The sequence below is a fragment of the Scyliorhinus canicula genome, chromosome 1 (assembly GCF_902713615.1).
Source record: "Scyliorhinus canicula chromosome 1, sScyCan1.1, whole genome shotgun sequence".
Taxonomy (NCBI): domain Eukaryota; kingdom Metazoa; phylum Chordata; class Chondrichthyes; order Carcharhiniformes; family Scyliorhinidae; genus Scyliorhinus; species Scyliorhinus canicula.
The window spans coordinates 21,367,903-21,386,269 of record NC_052146.1 but is presented as its reverse complement, the minus strand read 5'-3'; the positions used below and the strand labels follow the sequence as shown (position 1 = coordinate 21,386,269).

The window sequence follows — 18,367 nt, the reverse complement described above, 5'->3', positions numbered from 1 at the left end:
AACGCCACAAAAAATTCACTCATACAAGCTTTGATTTTATTGACTGAGACAATTAAATTTGAGCTAACTCGAAATCCTTTTTAATTTTGTCTTTTTTTAAAACGCCGAATGTTGATAAAGCGCATGGACTGGATTCTCCGATTTTGAGGCTATGTTCCCCATGCCACCCCCCACCAGCACTCGCTGAAGCCCCTCCCAGCCAGAGGCACGGCTCCCCCCCGACTCTGGCGGCGCTGTTCAGAGTCTGCAGCCGCCACGCCGGGTTCCCGAAAACAGAGCACACGTCCCCCGCGCCGCTGGGAACTTGGCCCATCGCGGGCAGAGCATCGGGGAGGGCCTTCAAAGGCGTCCTGAGGCCGTCTCAATGGCATGCAGCGTACTCCTCGATGACACCATTTTTGGAGGGGGGGGAAGAATCTGAAAACAGGCGCCGTCCCTGATTCGTTCGTAAACAGGGATTCTCCGCCCGATCGCCGATTAGGATATCGCTGTCGGGCAACGGAGAATCCCATCCAAGGAGTCTGGCTGGACAATACTGAAGCCAATAGGGATTTTCACACATAGTTGAAATCATGTCACAATTGGATAAATGTGGGTTAACTAAACATTATTGGATAAGGCGGCACGGTGGCACAGTAGTTGGCACTGCTGCCTCACAGCGGCAGGGACACTGGTTCGATTCTGGCCTTGGGTAACTGTGTGGCGTTTGCACATTGTTCCAGTGACAACATTGGTTCTTCTGAGTGATCCGGTTTCCTCCCACTGTTCAAAGATGAGCAGGTTAGGTGGATTGGCCATGATCAATGGGGGGAGGGCTGTAGGGATAGGATTGGGGAGTAGCCCTAAGTTGAGTGCTCTTTCAGATGCTCAGTACAGACCTGATGGCTGAACTGCCGCCTGCTACACTGTGGGGATTCGATAGATTCTTCTATGGATGGAGTGGAATTGGGTGATGCTACAGAGGTGGCAATAGGTAGTCTGAGTTTGCAAAGGAATTTAGACATGTTTTTAAAAAATGTATTATTTATAAATTTAGAGTACCCAATTATTTCCAATTAAGGGGCAATTTAGCGCAGCCAATCCACCTAACTAGCGCATCTTTGGGTTGTGGGGGTGAGACCCACGTAGACATGGGAAGAACATGCAAACTCTACACGGACAGTGACCCAGGGCCAGGATTCAAACCCAGGTCCTCAGCGCCATAGTCCCAGTTCTAACCACTGCTCCACATGCCACCCGGATTTAGATACGTTAACAATGGCCTTGTCTTCAGAATATCAGTGGAGATCCCGCCCCTCAATTAGAAACAACTTTAAAAATTGTTGTTTTGAGACAAGGGCTGTCTCCTTTTATAATGTTGTAACGGCTACTGAGCAAATTAGCAAGAAGGATGAGAGAAGATAAAACTTTACTATATTGAGATGGAAAAATACTGTGAATCAAGTCAAAATTCCCAACCTATTGGGGCCTCTATCAAAACTGGAACATCGTAGGATTCTTACACAGAAGGGAGCCGGTCCAGCTCTGTTGGCTGGATAAATGGGTTTGTGATGTAGAGCAAGGTGTGGGTTCGATGAGGTTATTCATGAAGGCCCCGCCTTCTCAACCTTGCCCCTTGCCTGAGGTGTGGTGATCCTCAGGTTAAATCACCACCAGTCAGCTCTCCCCCTGAAAGGGGAAAACAGCCTTTGGTCATCTGGGACTATGGTGACTTTACACAGAATGAGGAAAAAATAAATCAAAAGTTGAGTCAACCCACATCATTTGATTAAATCTCAGCAGTAACTTTAGCTAACATGTAACGGCATGCTGACAGTATTAAATTCTGCTACCGCCATTGATATTATTACTATTTCAATAAATATAATTACAACATCAACAACAAAAGTGGTGAAATCATGTCTTTACTATATAGAAATTCCTTGAGGTACTGCATGGAGACCTGAGCAAAGGTTTCACTGGACATCTGAGCAAAGGAAAATAATTTAAATTCCATGCTCTTTCTTTTAGGCCAGTGATCTCTTATTAGCATTCTCTTGTTTACTGCAGGTACATAAAAACCATTGTCGTTACACAAATTAACCAGCCTTCCAAGTAATCTAGAACAAGCTGTGCAATGACTTTCAATGCCTGGAATTTAGTTATGCAAAATTAATCCTGGCAATCATAATACTTCTCCCTAATTAAATTTATTTTCACAGCCTTGCAATTTTTTGCAAAGAATGCTCAATGGCCCTCCTCGTTTATCTTTCATTTCAATTGTTGTGTCCGACAAAATCAGGGCAAAAGACTTTAGTTCAGATCTCCCCGCACTCCTGTATGAAGTGAAGCACCTTCGGACTTGATACCTTACAGAAATGTCATGTGACAGCGTACTAATGATAATATCCAGATTAGGTTTGCTTCAGAAGTAATTAATTACCTAGCATCTAAAATGCCTTCATATTCTGCCAACTGCCTCATGAACCCAGCATTTGGCTGTGCAACATTCCGTTTCTCCTTCACATATTTGTAGGCTCTCTCGAGTGGCCACCTATATTCTTTCATTGCATATGCGATGACTGTTGACACAGACCGGCTAACACCCATTTTGCAATGTACCAGACACTTGGAGTGATTTTTCCTGTGCAAAAAGATTAGAAAGCTAAAACAGTTGCATGAATACCTTGTATGACAAGCTAGAGAAAGCGGAGAATGGGAGCCAATGTACTGAAAGTGTCAAACAGAAAATGAAGCATTAAATAGCATTACATAAGAATCATGTCCTTTCCAGATCATCAATGGGGCACTGGAGCCTGGTTCTAACAATAGTTCAAAATCTTCATATCATTTTGTTTAAATCATTTGGATATTAACACAACATGCTAGCACCAAATTAGTTAAAGTTAAAATATAAAAGTACATAAAGCTAGAAAAGGTCTTCTAAGGGTACTTTAGACATGCTTTCTAATGATCTCCAATTATTTCAGGAGGTACACAACCAGAGTCAAAGCCTCCAAGAAAAGAAACCTTTTAATTTTTTTCCTGAACTTATAAGGCAAGAGCGAGCTGGGTTTTCATATTTAAAACACATTATTGAAGTACACATGCATTCAGATATTACTAAGGCAAAGAAAATGGGGCCACAGTATTCTCTATTAGATTGCCTCTACCTGGACAGTTAGACTTCAATTATATGAGATATAGTTGCACATCTTTGGGCTGAGAGAGGAAACTAGAGCACCCGTAGGAAACCCACGCAGACTTGGGGAGAAAAAGCAGACTTCGCACAGACCCAAGCTGGGAATCGAACCTGGGACCCTGGAACTGTGAAGCAACTGTGCTAACCACTGCGCTCCCGTGCTCTCTGGGGTAGATAAGTCCTAAGATTGACATTCCTTTGTGCGAAACTATTTTCATCTCTCCAAATGGCCAATCCTTATTTTGAGCCTGAGGGATCCTGTTCTGGACTCCCTAGCGAGGGCAAATATAAACCTAGCATCTACCTTGTCAAACCCCTTCAGAATTTTACAGGTTTCAATGAGCTAATTTCTCATTCCTAATGTGATCTCACTAAGGTTCTACATAATTGGCTTCTTTATTCTTTTTTTTTTTCTTCTTTTTTTTTATAAATTTAGATTAGCCAATTATTTTTTTCAATTAAGGGGCAATTTAGCGTGGCCAATCCACCTACTCTGCACATTTTTGGGTTGTGGGGGTGAAACCCACGCAGACACGGGGAGAATGTGCAAACTCCACACGGACAGTGACCCAGAGCCGGGATCGAACCTGGGACCTCAGCGCCGTGAGGCGGTTGTGCTAACCACTAGGCCACCGTGCTGCCCTGGCTTCTTTATTCTTATGCTCCAATTCTTTAGTGACAAAGACAAACTATTATTATTATTAACATAATGGCCTAGATCTTCCAGGCTCCAGATCATCGGAGACCGAAAATATGCTCCAAGATGCATGTAGGGAATCTGCGGAAGTCCTGATATGCTGACCTTTCACCAGAGTTCACATTTGACCTTTAAACTTGCCATATGGCAGCTAGTGCCATAAAAAGGTTTTGTATCTGGTCTTCCTCCTGACGCCACAGCATTGCGATGGAATTTTCAGAGGAACACTGCCCTCCCATTTCTGGAAAAGCTGGGCTCAGAAGACCCAGCAAGGAAGTGGAAAAGTTCAAGCATATCAGCAGTCCAATGATGACTGCCACTTTGCGGAAGATACTGGCCAATATTTTCTTCAAACTACTTGTTGTTCTCGCATGTTGACTTTCTGCGATTTGTATAAAGGACATCTGGGTCCCTCCGAATACCAACAATTTCTAGTCTCTAATGATTTAAAAAATATTCTTCTTTTCTATTTTCCTTCTAAAGTCAATAACGTCACAATTATTCACGTGATATTCCATCTACCACATTCTGCCAACCCAAAAATGACCATTTATTACCACCTCCCTTTTTATCAATTCTAAATCAATGCTACTATATTTCCCTGTTATTATCCCAAAAGTCTAATTTAGTTCAATAACCTCTTGTGGCGCCTTGAATTGATTTTTAAAATTCAAAATACATGACATCTACGGCTTCCCTCTGGTCTCCCTGTTGGTTTTACCCTCAAAAATCTCTTAACAGATTTGTTAACACTATTTTATTCCCCTTTATAAATCTGTGTTGACTCTGCTTAATTACATTTTGATTTTCTTAATGCCCTGTTACCACACCCCTCATAATAAATTCAAGCATTTTCACTACTACTGATGTCAGCTTAACTGGCCTCCAGTTCCTGTTTTCTGTCTTCCTCTCTAGAATAACAGGGTTATGCTTGTCCCCTTCCAATCTGTGGAACCAATCTAAAATCTAGAGAATTCTTGAAGATCCACCATCTCTGTAGTCACCTTTATTAAGACCCTGGGATGGAGGCCATCAGGTCCAAAGGATTTGTTGGCTTTTCACCCCATTAATTTCTCCAGTACTATATTTTTTACTAATACCAATTTCCTTAGCTCACCATTCTCACTAGACCTTTGGTCCCTCACCACATAACAGAATGTTTTGTCTCTTCTACCATAAAATGTTTGCTGAACATCTGTCCTTCCCTTATTCCCCATTATAAATTCTCCTGTCTCTTGTTTGTAAAATAACCCACATTTACTTTTGCTGATCTTACTTACATACTTGTAGTAGCACTCACAATCTGTTTTTATTTCTCTTGCTAGATTACTCTCATATTTTCTCTCCATCAATTTCTAGGTCATCCTTTGCTGAATTCTATAATCTCTCCAATCTTCAGGTTCACTAAACTTTGGGCAACATTATCTGCCCCCTTCTTTAATCCAATTTCTCTTGTTAGTCATGGTTAGACCATTTTTCTCAGATCTTCAATTACTTAGGGGAATGTATATTTATTGCACTATAGTATTCATTACACTAGAGTACAGATAGGTTCCAAATTTGCTTTAGTGCACACGCCAATTCTTAGATTCACCAAATAATTGATCATGGAGGCTCAGCTAATGTAATTAAATGATCATTTTGCCAACATGGAAAACTAGTTTACAAAGCAGAATGTTCCTCTACCTACTTGGCTTTTGTTATGAAGTTATATGTGTCATTCCAATATGCCAGTAGGTCTGTAGCATCCTCATCAAACACCCGTACATTGTGATAGCAGAACAATCCTGGAAAGAAGTTATCTATTTCTCTGGTTATATTTAAGATGTAACCAACACTGTAAGAGACCAGAAAAATTGGGTTGAGAAATTTCTTGACAATCATTTTTTAAAAAAGCAGTATTAATGAAGGACTATCCACGAGAATGCATGTACTTTTGTAAGCACAGCCCATGATGACAAACAAGGCTGCAATATGTTTAGCGATACTGGTTTGGAGATACTGGTTCCTTGTCCTGACAATGTTCAGTTTCTCTGATGCTGGGTAAAGATCTCACCCGGTGAAGTACCCAGAAAGCTGCGACCTCCTGCACCACATAGACAAAGTTAGCTTATCTCAATGTTAGACAGAGAGAGAAGAAATAAAATCTAGAATCCCCACAAAGAGTGAGAGCATAAATAATATATAAAACGTAAACGTGGGCGGCCCCATCACGTTTCACAGGTAAACCATCTATGCAACTCGGTTTAAGGTCTTGCACATGAAGAATATCACATGAGCGATATAAAGGTTATGACCTCCTATATTGGTATGATGGGAGAGGGGGGAAATGGGCAGACGGTGGGGGTAATGGTTACGACATTAGACTAGTAGTCCAGAGGCTGAGGCTAATACTCTTGGGGATAGGGATTCAAATCTCACTACGGCACCTGGTGGAATTTAAATTGAATAAAATATTTTGGAATTGAAAGATAGTTTCATGGTCACCACTACTGAGACTAGCACTGATTGCCATAATGAACTTTAGGGAAGGAAATCTGCTGTCCTTACCTGGCCTACATATGACTCTAGATACACAGCAATGCCCTCTGAAATGGTCTAGCAAACCATGCAGTTCACGGGCAATTAGGAATGGGCAAAAAATGCTGATCTTGCCAGCGACACTCGCATGCCATAAAAAAATTCATAATATGTTGATATGTAGGGAGTTTGTGTGCCCCGGATTCCCTTTTGCTCCATAATGTCAGTCAACAAAAGGATAATTTTGAGCTAACAGTAGCAATGAGAGAAATTAAATATCAAAAACATGTTGCATGGAGCAATTATTTTGACCTTACCCTGTGCTTTGAAGCTCTTCCAAGTTTGAAGCGTTCCACTCTGATCCCTAAAATGGCAATGATTGTAATCATTTTCTTGTATAAAGAATTATTTTTCAGATTGGAAAACGACATTTAAATATTGCAAATTTCATCACGCCAGTTAGTTACATTTGTCACGAGGTTATATCCTTTTATTTTTGAAAATATGATTTAAACTTTCAACTGACTGAATCATAGAATTTACAGTGCAGGAAGGGGCCATTTGGGCCATTGGGTCTGCACCTACCCTTGGAAAGAGCACCCTACCCAAGCCCACACCTCCACCCTATCCCTGCAACCCCAGCCGACCTTTTTTTGGACAGTAAGGGCAATTTAGTATGGCCAATCTACCTAACCTGCACATCTTTGGACTGTGGGAGGAAACCGGAGCACCCAGAGGAATCCCACGCAGATACGGGAGAACGTGCAGATTCCGCACAGACAAGCCGGGAATGGAATCTGGGACCCTGGAGCTGTGAAGCAACTGTGCTAACAAGTGTGCTATTGTGCTGCCCCTAAATTTTGTCCTGCCCTGGAAATTTGCACATGAAAAATATCACTTGAACATTATAAAGGTTATGATCTATATTGGTATGGTATTGGTATGGGGCTCGTTTAGCACAAAATAGCTGGCTTTTAAAGCAGAGCAAGGCAGGCCAGTAGCGTGGGTCCAATTCCCATACCAGCCTCCCCGCACAGGCGTCTAGGGGCTTTTCACAGTAACTTCATTTGAAGCCTACTTGTGAAAATAAGTGATTTTCATTTAATTTCATTTTCATGATGAGGGAGGGGGAAATGGGACAGACGGTGGGGTAATGGTTTCTGCCCTGGAAATTTTGTAATTTGAAATGAGACAGATAAAGCATTTAAAAACACAAGGCCACCTTCCCAAGGTGGAGTGAAAAAAAAAACAAGTCACCCTCAGGGAGTACGAAGAAAGATACAAAGTGCTGGATATTGAAATAAAAACTGCCAGAGAGAGATCCACCCAAAACCCCTAGGAAGTACACAATGGGTAAAGTACAACAGGCTACTAGCTACTGCAGGGAGATTGCAAGAAAGACTTCAGCAGAGGAAAAATTGCATGAAGTAGGGATGTCTCACTCTCTTTTGGAACTCGTGCACTACTGAATTCAGAAGCCAGCGTTACTAGAAATCTACCAGAGAACTGAACAACTGTAGCTGTGAGTGGTAATAGCTAGGTCAGTGCAGACATGGAATAAGTCCTTCCAGCTCAGTTACACAATATCTTTACCACTGATTCATGAGTGACTGTGTGCCATTAGGCTGTGAACATTTTAAAGCTGGATTCACTGCCGCTGTGCTCCGGAGTTTGCTAAAAATAAACTGATTATTTTGAATTATTTTGAGTTATTTTGAATTCCAGATTTCACAAGTAACAATTAAATGTTTGCCCATTTATGTTTTTGATGCGATTAATTATAAGAAAGATTGGAAGTTGTGAGGGTGAGGTTTAGGGGCCTTTCAACATTGTTGGGAGCCGGGATACATTTTTGGAGAACCAAGAAAGGTGACACTCCTCATGGACCCCACCATAGCTTGCAAAATGCACTGTAAACCTGGCCCCAGTGTGAAAAGAGAAAAATGCCATATGAAGCCACACATGGGTTGTGTGTGTAGCTTGCAAGTCATGTACTTTTGACAATTTGGTTTCCCCGAACCCAGAGGAAGAATCATAGAATCTACAGTGCAGAACGGACCCCAACAATTCAATGCACTACCTGCCACTAGATAAGTGTATTTGAATTGAGGGTGGAAATAAGCAAGGGTTTCCAATAATTTATAGGACATGAATGTATATTTTGGAAATGGCAGGATTGCAGCATGCATGCCATAGATTGGAACACTGAAAATATTTAAACTGGAGAGGGTAGGCGAGAAATGGGATGAAGACCCGACAGAATCAGCTGTTCTTTTCCGGAAGCAGAAAACATATTCCTCTAAAACAACTGTTTCCATTTTGTTTAATACAATAGTGTGAGAAAAAAAATCATAACATTCCCTGTAATTAAATAAATCTTGAATAGAAAGAAAAAAAATTACCAGATAAAGATGGTCAAATATTAGGGAAGCTTTATCCATTTGTCCTAAAATGATCAGCATTTCATTATCAATAAATCCTTTGTACTCTTTCAGATTGTAGTTCATCTGCTGTTCTAACTCATTTCGAATCTGTGAACAAAAAAAAAATCTTTGATTGCAGGCAAAATGCAATACTTATTTATACACTATCTAGTAAGTTTTGTTGGCTCTTTTTCTCTCTCCGACCTCAAGGACACGGGCTCTCATTGGGATATGACTCCAAAGACTAGTTAAAGTAGAAAATCAAAACTATGCCCCCCTTGATGGCAACCAGATCCCCAAAATGTAAGACAATCAAACCCCATCACTGATGGAACCCCTCTTCGACCGTTCGCAGAGCAAATTTCACCTTCTCCAAATACAGGAACTCCACTAGATCCCCAGCCAGAGGCACAGAACCCACCTTTGAGCAATCGATGAGGCGAAGGCTAAAATATCTGCCTCTGCACCCGTCTGCAGCACCGGCAGGTCTGACACCCCAAATATGGCCTCCAAAGGACCCAGCTCCAAATCCACTCTGCCCTCAGACATGGTGCAGAAAAACGACCCTCAAAATTTCTCCAACTTCAGGCAGGACCAGAACATATGGACATGGCTGGCTAAACCCTTCCCACACCTCTCGCAGCTGTCCTCCACCCCCTCAAACAGCCAGCTCTTCCTCGCCTTCGTTCAGTGCGTCTTGTACATAATTTTTCATTGAATCAAGCCCAGCTTTGTGCACGGAGGCGTTAACCCTGCGCAGCACTTCGCGTCTTAGTCCTTCCTACAACTCTTCCTCCCACTAGGCCTTAATCCTTTCCATGGACTCCCTTGTCCTCCTCCATAATCCTGCTGTAGATCGCTGAACCTCCCCACTCTCCAGCCGCCCCCCCCTCCACCCCCACCGACAGCAACTCCTCCAGTAATGAGGACGATATTGCCATTGGGAAGCTCGGAAAAACCTTTCATGCGAAATTCCGCATATACGTGAACCCCCTCCTCACGCTGGATCCCATACTTCACCCCCAATTCCTCCAAGTTTGCGAACCGCCCAAAAACAGATCCTTAATCTCCTTCACCCCTTTCTCCTCCCATTCTCGGAACCTCGCATCCATCCACCCTGGCTCAAACCCATGATTCCCACTCATCAGTATCACCCTCGACTCTGTCCTCAATTTGAAGTGCTGTCAGAATTTTCCCCAAATCTTCAGGGTGGCTACCACCACAGGACTCCCCAAATCTGGGGCTGGTTTAGCTCACTCAGCTAAATCGCTAGCTTTTAAAGCAAACCAAGCAGGTTAGCAGCACGGTTCGATTCCCGTACCAGCCTCCCCGGATTGGCGCCGGAATGTGGCGACTAGGGGCTTTTCACAGTAACTTCATTGAAGCCTACTTGTGACAATAAGCGATTTTCATTTCATTTCATTTTCAAATCGTTCCCCAGGGTGAACGGTAGCGGCGCCATTGCCAGCGACTACAACCTCAACCCCTGACAAGAACCTGCCTCCATCTGCACCCATAAAGCCTGTCTCCTCACTCCAGCCCTGCACCCTTGCCGCATTCGCCGCCCCATAATAGTGTAATAAGTTTGGAAGAGCCAACCCCCCCCCCCCCCCCCCCCCGACTGCTGTCGCCTATGGAGCACCGCCTTCCTTATCCTGACCACCTTCTCTGCCCACACAAACGATAAGACCAGCCTGTCCATCCTCAAAAGAAAGACTTCGGCAAAAAAACTGGCAGACACTTGAACAGAAACAAAGACCTTGATTAAATGTTCATTTTTACTGTTGCACCCGGCCTGCCAGTGACAAGGGGAGACTATCCCATTGCCTTAAGTCCTCCTCTACCCTCCCCACCAGGCTCGTGAAATTAAGTTTATGAAGCCACGCCCAGCCCCACGCCACCTGCACCCCCAAATACCCAAAATGAGTTGTCACTACCCGGAATGGCAACCCTCCCACTCCTGCCCCAGACTTGTTGCTATCTGGAATGGCAACCTTCCCACTCCTGCCCTGGAGTTGTTGCTACCCGGAATGGCAACCTTCCTACTCCTGCCCTGGAGTTGTTGCTACCCGGAATGGCAACCTTCCTACTCCTGGCCCGGAGTTGTTGCTATCTGGAATGGCAACCCTCCCACTCCTGCCCTGGAGTTGTTGCTATCTGGAATGGCAACCCTCCCACTCCTGCCCCAGACTTGTTGCTATCTGGAATGGCAACCCTCCCACTCCTGCCCCGGAGTTGTTGCTATCTGGAATGGCAACCCTCCCACTCCTGCCCCGGAGTTGTTGCTATCTGGAATGGCAATCCTCCCACTACCGCCCGTGGAGAAGACACCACAAAATATACGTTCTTCCCTAAATTTAACTCGTATCCCGAAAACGCCCCAAATTTTCTTAGCAGCCCCATTATGTCCCTCATCGACGAGCTGGGGTCCAAGATTTACAGCAGCAGATCGTCCATGTACAGAGACACCGTATGCTCCACAACTCCCCCCCCCCCCCTTCATTATTCCCTTCCATAAGTCCAAGCCCCTCAGTACAATGGACAAGGGCTTAATTGCTAACACAAACAGAAAGGGGGACATGGAGCAATCCTGCCAGGTTCCATGAAATAGTGGAAAGTACTCTGAATTCATATTGTTTTTCGCACACATGCTCTCAGATCCTTGTATAACAATTTCACCAATGCCACAAACTTAGGCCCAATCTCAAACTTCTCCAGCACCGCAAACAAATAACTCCAACTCCACTCTGTCAAATGCCTCCTCCTCATCCAAAGCCACCACCACCTCCCATCCCTCTGCTGGAGTTCAGCAGCCACCATACATTCAATGACAGCTGCTTGTCCCTGACGAACCCAATCTGATCCACACCCACCATCTTTGAAAGGCACTCCTCCAACCTCATCGCCAACACCTCCGCCAATATCTTAGCACCCAAGTTCAGTAGAGAAATGGGCCTGTACAACACTCACTCCACCAGATCTTTTTCCTTTATGAGCAATAATGAGATGGATGCCTGCCTCATCGTCTCCCGCAACACGCCCTTACCACTGTGTCTGCAAACATTTCTATCATCAGTGGTGCCAACCTAGCCTTGAGTATTGTATAAAATTCCACCCGGAACCCATTTGGTCCCGGTGCCTTGCCCAACTACATCTTCCTTTTCGCTGCTTGCACTTTGTCCAGCCTCATCGGTTTCTCCAACCCTGCTCTCTACTCCTCTCCCAGCTCCGACCACCAGTTGCTCCAGAAACTCCGTCATCTCCGACTCATCCTCCGCCGTCTCGGATTTATACAAGCCCCTAAAGAAGTCCACAAACACCTTATTCACCTGCTCTGGCTCCACCACCAACCCACCCGTTCCATCTGAATACCTTCCATCTACCTCCAAAACCTCCTCTATCAACTGCTGCCGTTCCTTCCATGCATCCCTATCCACATTTGCCTTGAATGAAATGGCCTTACCCTGCACTAGCACCTTCAAAGCGTCATAAATCCCATTTCGGTTAAACTCCACATACTCCTCAATCACCTTCCCCAACTTAGTGCAAAAATTTCCAATCCACCACCGGCCTGTAAGCTGGACCCTTCTCCAAGACCACATCTACTCAGTGCGGAGCATGGTCCAAGGAGACTCCCAAAACTAATGTGGCCTAAGCATTTCTGAGTAGAAACAGAATATATACCTTTTTGCTATTTTTAAAACCCAAATCTTTTTCCCCCCTGATATTGCTACCTATCTGCAACTTCAAGCAAACCACCTGCCTATCTATGCCCAACCAATGCAGGTACGCTAATTCAAGCATCATCAACAGTGATTTGTGACTGAGTTGCAAAGGGCTGAACAAGACTAATGCAGATCATTCCTCTTTCTTTCCTTTTTTGGCTATTAGACACATACTCAGATACACTAAATATTTCTTTGTTGATGTGACCCATGATTTGTCTATGTACAGGTCGAAAGAAACATAATACACATGTTGAAGTTTTAAAGAAAGCTGAAAATATTAGAAATAACATGACAATCATTCAAAAAGAAAAAGCACAAATGTATATTTTCCTCTATTCAAATGCTGACTAATTATATTTTAATTGTTATAAGAAATCACACACCTTATTTTATTAACATGGATTAATGGAAATCAGCAGATGAGCACAAAGCAACTGCTTAGGGGAGTAGTTAAGTATAAATTGCTCTTGCTAAAGTAATTTCTATTAATCATTGATAGAAACTCCCCCATGTTATTCACAAGTGAAATTTCGACAATTTGACGCATTATATTTGTCTAGCACAATTGCAAACTTACTTCTTTAGAAGTGACATTTTCCAAATCTTTGCTCATCATTATGAATCTTAGTTTGTTTTTTATTAATCGTTCAGTTAGTTCATTCTCTGTTGGTCTGTTAAGAAAAAAACGACAAGTATGTTTTTCTCAAAGTTCATTTGTCTTATCTGCATACCAAAATACAAATTCCAAAACAACAAATAGAGAGGGTAAGTGTTGGTCTATTATATTACTATTGCTGGTAGCATGTTGTATTACTTGGTTAAAGTAATATCGGTCATTACTGGTTGCAGATGATCTTGAAGAATACACGAGTCTTCGATGTAAAGTTAACAAATTTATTAAGCAACGATAAAACTAATAAATTAGTTTGATACTATACGGAAATAACTCTAGAAATAAAGTAATGAGGTATAACTATATAAAATGTATCCAAACTGCACGTGGTGTCTAGGCTGTGATCTAACTACACTATACTACTGCTGTCTAGCTACTCCTGTGTGGAAAGAGACCAAGAGCCTTTGGGAGCTCAGTTATATAATGTGATCTGGTGGTGCTCAGAAAATCAATAAAAGGCTGCTGGTAATTTATATTTTCCAAAACATAGACTGATTGGGAAAATATGAACACACCATATCTCATTGTTTAATGTACTACTTCTCTTGCTAAATACATCATTATGGGGCTTTTCACAGTAACTTCATTGCAGTGTTAATGTAAGCCTACTTGTGACAATAAAGATTATTTATTTATTTAGACAGCACATCAAAAGAAAGCCTAATCATGCTGAGTAATAGGATGGCACAGTGCTTAGCACTGCTGCCTTACAGCGCTAGGGATCTGGGTTCAATTGCGGTCTTGGGTGACTATCTGTGTGGAGTTTGTACATTCTCTCTGTGTCTGCGTGGGTTTCTTCCGGGTGCTCCCACAGTCCAAAGATGTTCAGGTAGGTGGGATGGTGGGGGTATGGGCTTGCAAAGGGTGCTCTTTCAGAGGATCAGTGCAGACTCAATGGGCCGAGTGGCCTCCGTCTGCAATGTAGGGATTCTTTTTGATTTAATTTATTGTCACATGTATTAGTATACAGTGAAAAGTATTGTTTCTTGCATGCTGTTCAAACAATGCATACCGTACATAGGGAAGGAAGGAGAGACTGCAGAATATGTTACAGTTATAGCAAGGTGTGGAGAAAAGTTCAGCTTAATACGAGGTAGGTCTATTCAAAAGTCTGATGGCAGTAGGGAAGAAGCTGTTCTTGGGTTGGTTGGTACTTAACCTCAAACTTTGGTACATTTTTCCTAATGGAAGAAGGTGGAAGAGAGTATGTCCGGGGTGCGTGGGGTCCGTAATTATGCTGGCTGCCTTTCTGAGGCAGTGGGAATTATAGATAGAGTCAATGGATGTGAGGCTGATTTGCGTGATTGACTGGGCTACATTCACAACCTTTTGTAGTTTCCTGCAGTCTTGGGCAGAGCAGGCTCTGTACCAAGCTGTGATATAACCAGAAAGAATTATTTCTATGGTGCATCTGTAGAAGTTGGTGAGGGTCGTAGCAGACATGCCAAATTTCCTCAGTCTTCTGAGAAAGTAGAGTCATTGGTGGGCTTTCTTAACTATAGTGTCGGCATGGGGGGAACCAAGACAGGCTGTTGGTGATCTGTACACCTAAAAACTTGAAGCTCTCAACCCTTTCTACTTCGTTCCCATTGATGTATACAAGGGCATGTTCTCCACTACACTTCCTGAAGTCGATGATAACCTCCTTCGTTTTGTTGACATTGAGGGAGAGATTATTGTCGTCGCACCAGTTCACCAGATTCTCTATCTCATTCCTGTACTCTGTCTCGTTATTGTTTGAAATCCGACCCACTACGGTGGTGTAATCAGCAAATTTGTAAATAGAGTTGGAGGGGAATTTGGCCACACAGTCATAGGTGTATAAGGAGTATAGTCGGGGGCTGAGGACACAGCCTTATGGGGCACCGGTGTTGTGGATGATCGTCGAGGTGGTGTTGTTGCCTATCTTTACTGATTGTGGCCTGTGGGTTAGAAAGTTCAGGATCCAGTCGCAGAAGGAGGAGCCGAGGCCAAGGCCACGGAGTTTGGAGATTAGTTTTGTAGGAATGATGGCGTTGAAGGCTGAGCTGTAGTCGATAAATAGGAGTCTCACATAGGTGTCCTTGTTATCTAGGTGTTCCAGGGTAGGGTGCAGGGCCATGGAGATGGCGCCTGCTGTGGACCTGTTGCAGCGGTAGGCAAACTGTAGTGGATCAAGGCAATCTGGGAGGCAATTCTATGGATTCTAACTGTACAATATATATGACACAATTGAAAATGGCAGGTATTCTCTATGCCCCTTGTGCAAACTGCTGCAAAAAACAAATGCTAAAAGAACAGATCAACAAACTGAATGAACAAAATAAGAAATAGTCAATTTGTACCTTTTGATACAACAATCCCAGCAGATTTCAGTATTTTGCATTTATGTACATCAAACCGACTTGTCAAAAATAGTTATTTCTAATAATTGGACCTGGGAAAGTGGGGTAATCTCAGCTTGACCATAAAAATGAAACTCTGGGGGAAAAAAACTTTAGAAGGGGTGCAACATTTACTCACTTATCGGGAAACATTGGAGGCGAGTCAGCCCGCATGGACAGCAAATCTTGCATTATATTCCATTCATTAATACAGGTTTGCTCTGAGTTAATGCAGCTCTCATAGTAACTGGTCCAAGTCAAAGCAATTCCTGATGGATAGTAATTGTACCTACGCGCTATCTCGCAGGACTTGTGGAGAATTTGCAGCGCTGACCTACAAAACACAAATGATGAACGTTTAAAAACATTTTCATTTCAAACAAATATGTTATTCTGGTCATCTTTATTGACATCTGACATATAAAGGAAATCTTACTACAGTTTTCATGTCCCCATAAAAAGTAGAATAGTTGAAGACTTTGGATTACTTTGGAATTTGCACTGTGGATGTTTTCTTTTGTTTATCTAAACAGTAAATGGCAATGACAGACTGAGATAAGGTACCAAGCTCAACAGGGTGAGGGAAGGGAATTAATATCAACAGAGGCAATCATTGACCTTTGAGTGCTTTGGCAATTGTGAGATTGCATCAAAATTAATTCACCGCCCTCAGTCTACTAATTCAATAGTGATTCTGCTAGTGTCCCTGATGAGGTTGTCAGTATACAACGTCAGGAACAAAATTGGTCAAAATAAAACAGAAAACAAGGATTTTAAAGTTAATTAGAGTTTTTCTAATTTATACAAATAAATGCATTCAGTGCTAAGGGCAGCACGGTAGCACAGTGAGTAGCACTATTGCTTCACAGCTCCAGAGTCCCAGGTTCAATTCCTGGCTTGGGTCACTGTTGGTGTGGAATCTGCACGTTCTCCCACTGTCTTCATGGGTTTCCTCCAGGTGCTCCGGTTGCCTCCCACAAGTCCCAAAAGACATGCTGTTACGTGAATTGGATATTCTGATTTCTCCCTCTGTTTACCCAAAAAGGCCCCGGAATGTGGCGACTAGGAGCTTTTCACAGTAATTTCATTGCAGTGGGTAAGCCTACTTGTGACATTAAAGATTATTATTCTTTTGAAGATGCATGGGACATTTTGATCATTGAAGTTCATCTAACTCTTCTATCAAGGGATCTAATTATACTTTGAATAAATCAAATCTTTCCTTATATTATCATACAACATTTTTCCAATGTTTATCGTTCAAGTTAAGAAGCTTTTCATTGTGTATTTCTTCAATTTTTTTTTTGGATGGAGAACATATTGTACCTGAAGTAATTCAAATAGAGCTAGTCACAACTAACAGTTTTAATGGGTGTTAAGGCTCACTGATTAAAGACACCAAAAATATGTATACGCTGCCATTTTATCTAGTACAAACCAGAATTATACTGTAATGTAACCTGGGTTTAAATATTGAGCTGCAGCTAATAATCTGTGAAGAGGCAAGTGTATAAAATCAGACTATACTGTATGTCGAAATCAGAAACGTCTTAGCAATCCACAGGCTGAGACCCCTTTTATATATTTCATGCACCCATAACCACTGCTCAACTCCACATCCTCCAACTCAAATCTCTTTCCCAGTCTTGCTTCACTATATTTGACTGATCTTCAACTATGTCTCATTTCTCACTTGCCTAATTGTCCTGAACAATCTCCACTCCAGTAACACTATCTTTCAGTCATTATACTGCTGCAATTTTCAATTCATACTTACAACCATTCATTGCTGAATTGTGCCTTTAGCTCCCCTTAATCTATCCATTCTGCAGCTTGATGTCATCTACTCTCTTGTAAAGTGCTTAGACATAGATCTATTTTAGGTTCCCTATATGAAGGCAATTTTCTACTTGTCGCCGTTTATCTTCTGTTCCCATACTCAATCCAAAGTCCATCCTAGCTTTTAATAGTAAGGTTTATCTATCCATGGGCACATCCAGTTACAACGTTAAGGTTCTTTCTTGGTTTGCCCACTAGGATAATATATTTCCTAGTAATTATTCTTTTCCTCTAAGTAACATCAGTGAGCCCACTAAACAATGTTTCCATCGAGTTTACAAGCCTAATAATTATGATATTAATATGGGCATTTTCACAATACTCCAGATGTACACATTAGAAGATAGACTAATCATTTTACAAAATCAAGTAAATTATATAAGTCAGTCATTATATAAACAGCATTTGGGAATATAATACATTACTTACCACATGGCTTGTACTGAAACAGGCTTGAATATATGAATACGATCCACTGTACTCACACTGAATCCACTGAAGCAAAAGAGAATTGCTATTTAACACTATGCAGATATCAACAGCGTATTTAAAACACCAGAGACAATATTCTGAGAAATGCAATTTCAGAATTTAGTGCTGGGAACAAGCTTATTCAATACATTACAAATGTTACATTACAAACGTATTCACTATTGCCAGGGTGTTTCACTAGTGGATTTAGGGAAAAGTTATTTTTGTAGCTGTGGAGGTTTGAAGGCACTTCAGAGGGTATACTTCATTGGCCTTGTTGAGTATGCCTGCTAGCAAAGTATGAGTTAAAAAAAAAATTATTTTTATTCAAATTTTTGTCAAATATCTTTTTTGCATAACCGTATACAACAATTAACATAACAAAATAAATGCTAACCATATATACAGAGAAAAAAAAAATACTATGTAACAAATCCCCCCCCCTCCCGGGATGCTGCTGCTGCTGACCTTT

General features: G+C 42.1%; 1 protein-coding gene across 2 annotated transcripts in view; it reads right to left on the bottom strand.

Annotated features, from left to right (window-relative positions):
- Positions 1-18,367, bottom strand: part of LOC119977629 (protein phosphatase Slingshot homolog 1-like) — a 119,820-nt gene that overhangs the window by 17,757 nt on the left and 83,696 nt on the right. Inside the window, exons 7-13 of one of the 2 annotated variants that reach the window (XM_038818815.1) lie at positions 17,854-17,919; positions 15,725-15,919; positions 13,127-13,220; positions 8,801-8,929; positions 6,716-6,762; positions 5,569-5,715; positions 2,423-2,623 (exon numbers count right to left, since the gene is read on the bottom strand). In XM_038818815.1, the coding sequence (XP_038674743.1) occupies positions 2,423-2,623; positions 5,569-5,715; positions 6,716-6,762; positions 8,801-8,929; positions 13,127-13,220; positions 15,725-15,919; positions 17,854-17,919 (879 nt within the window). The remainder of the gene's footprint in view (positions 1-2,422; positions 2,624-5,568; positions 5,716-6,715; positions 6,763-8,800; positions 8,930-13,126; positions 13,221-15,724; positions 15,920-17,853; positions 17,920-18,367) is intronic. The other variant, XM_038818888.1, reaches the window with a different exon arrangement.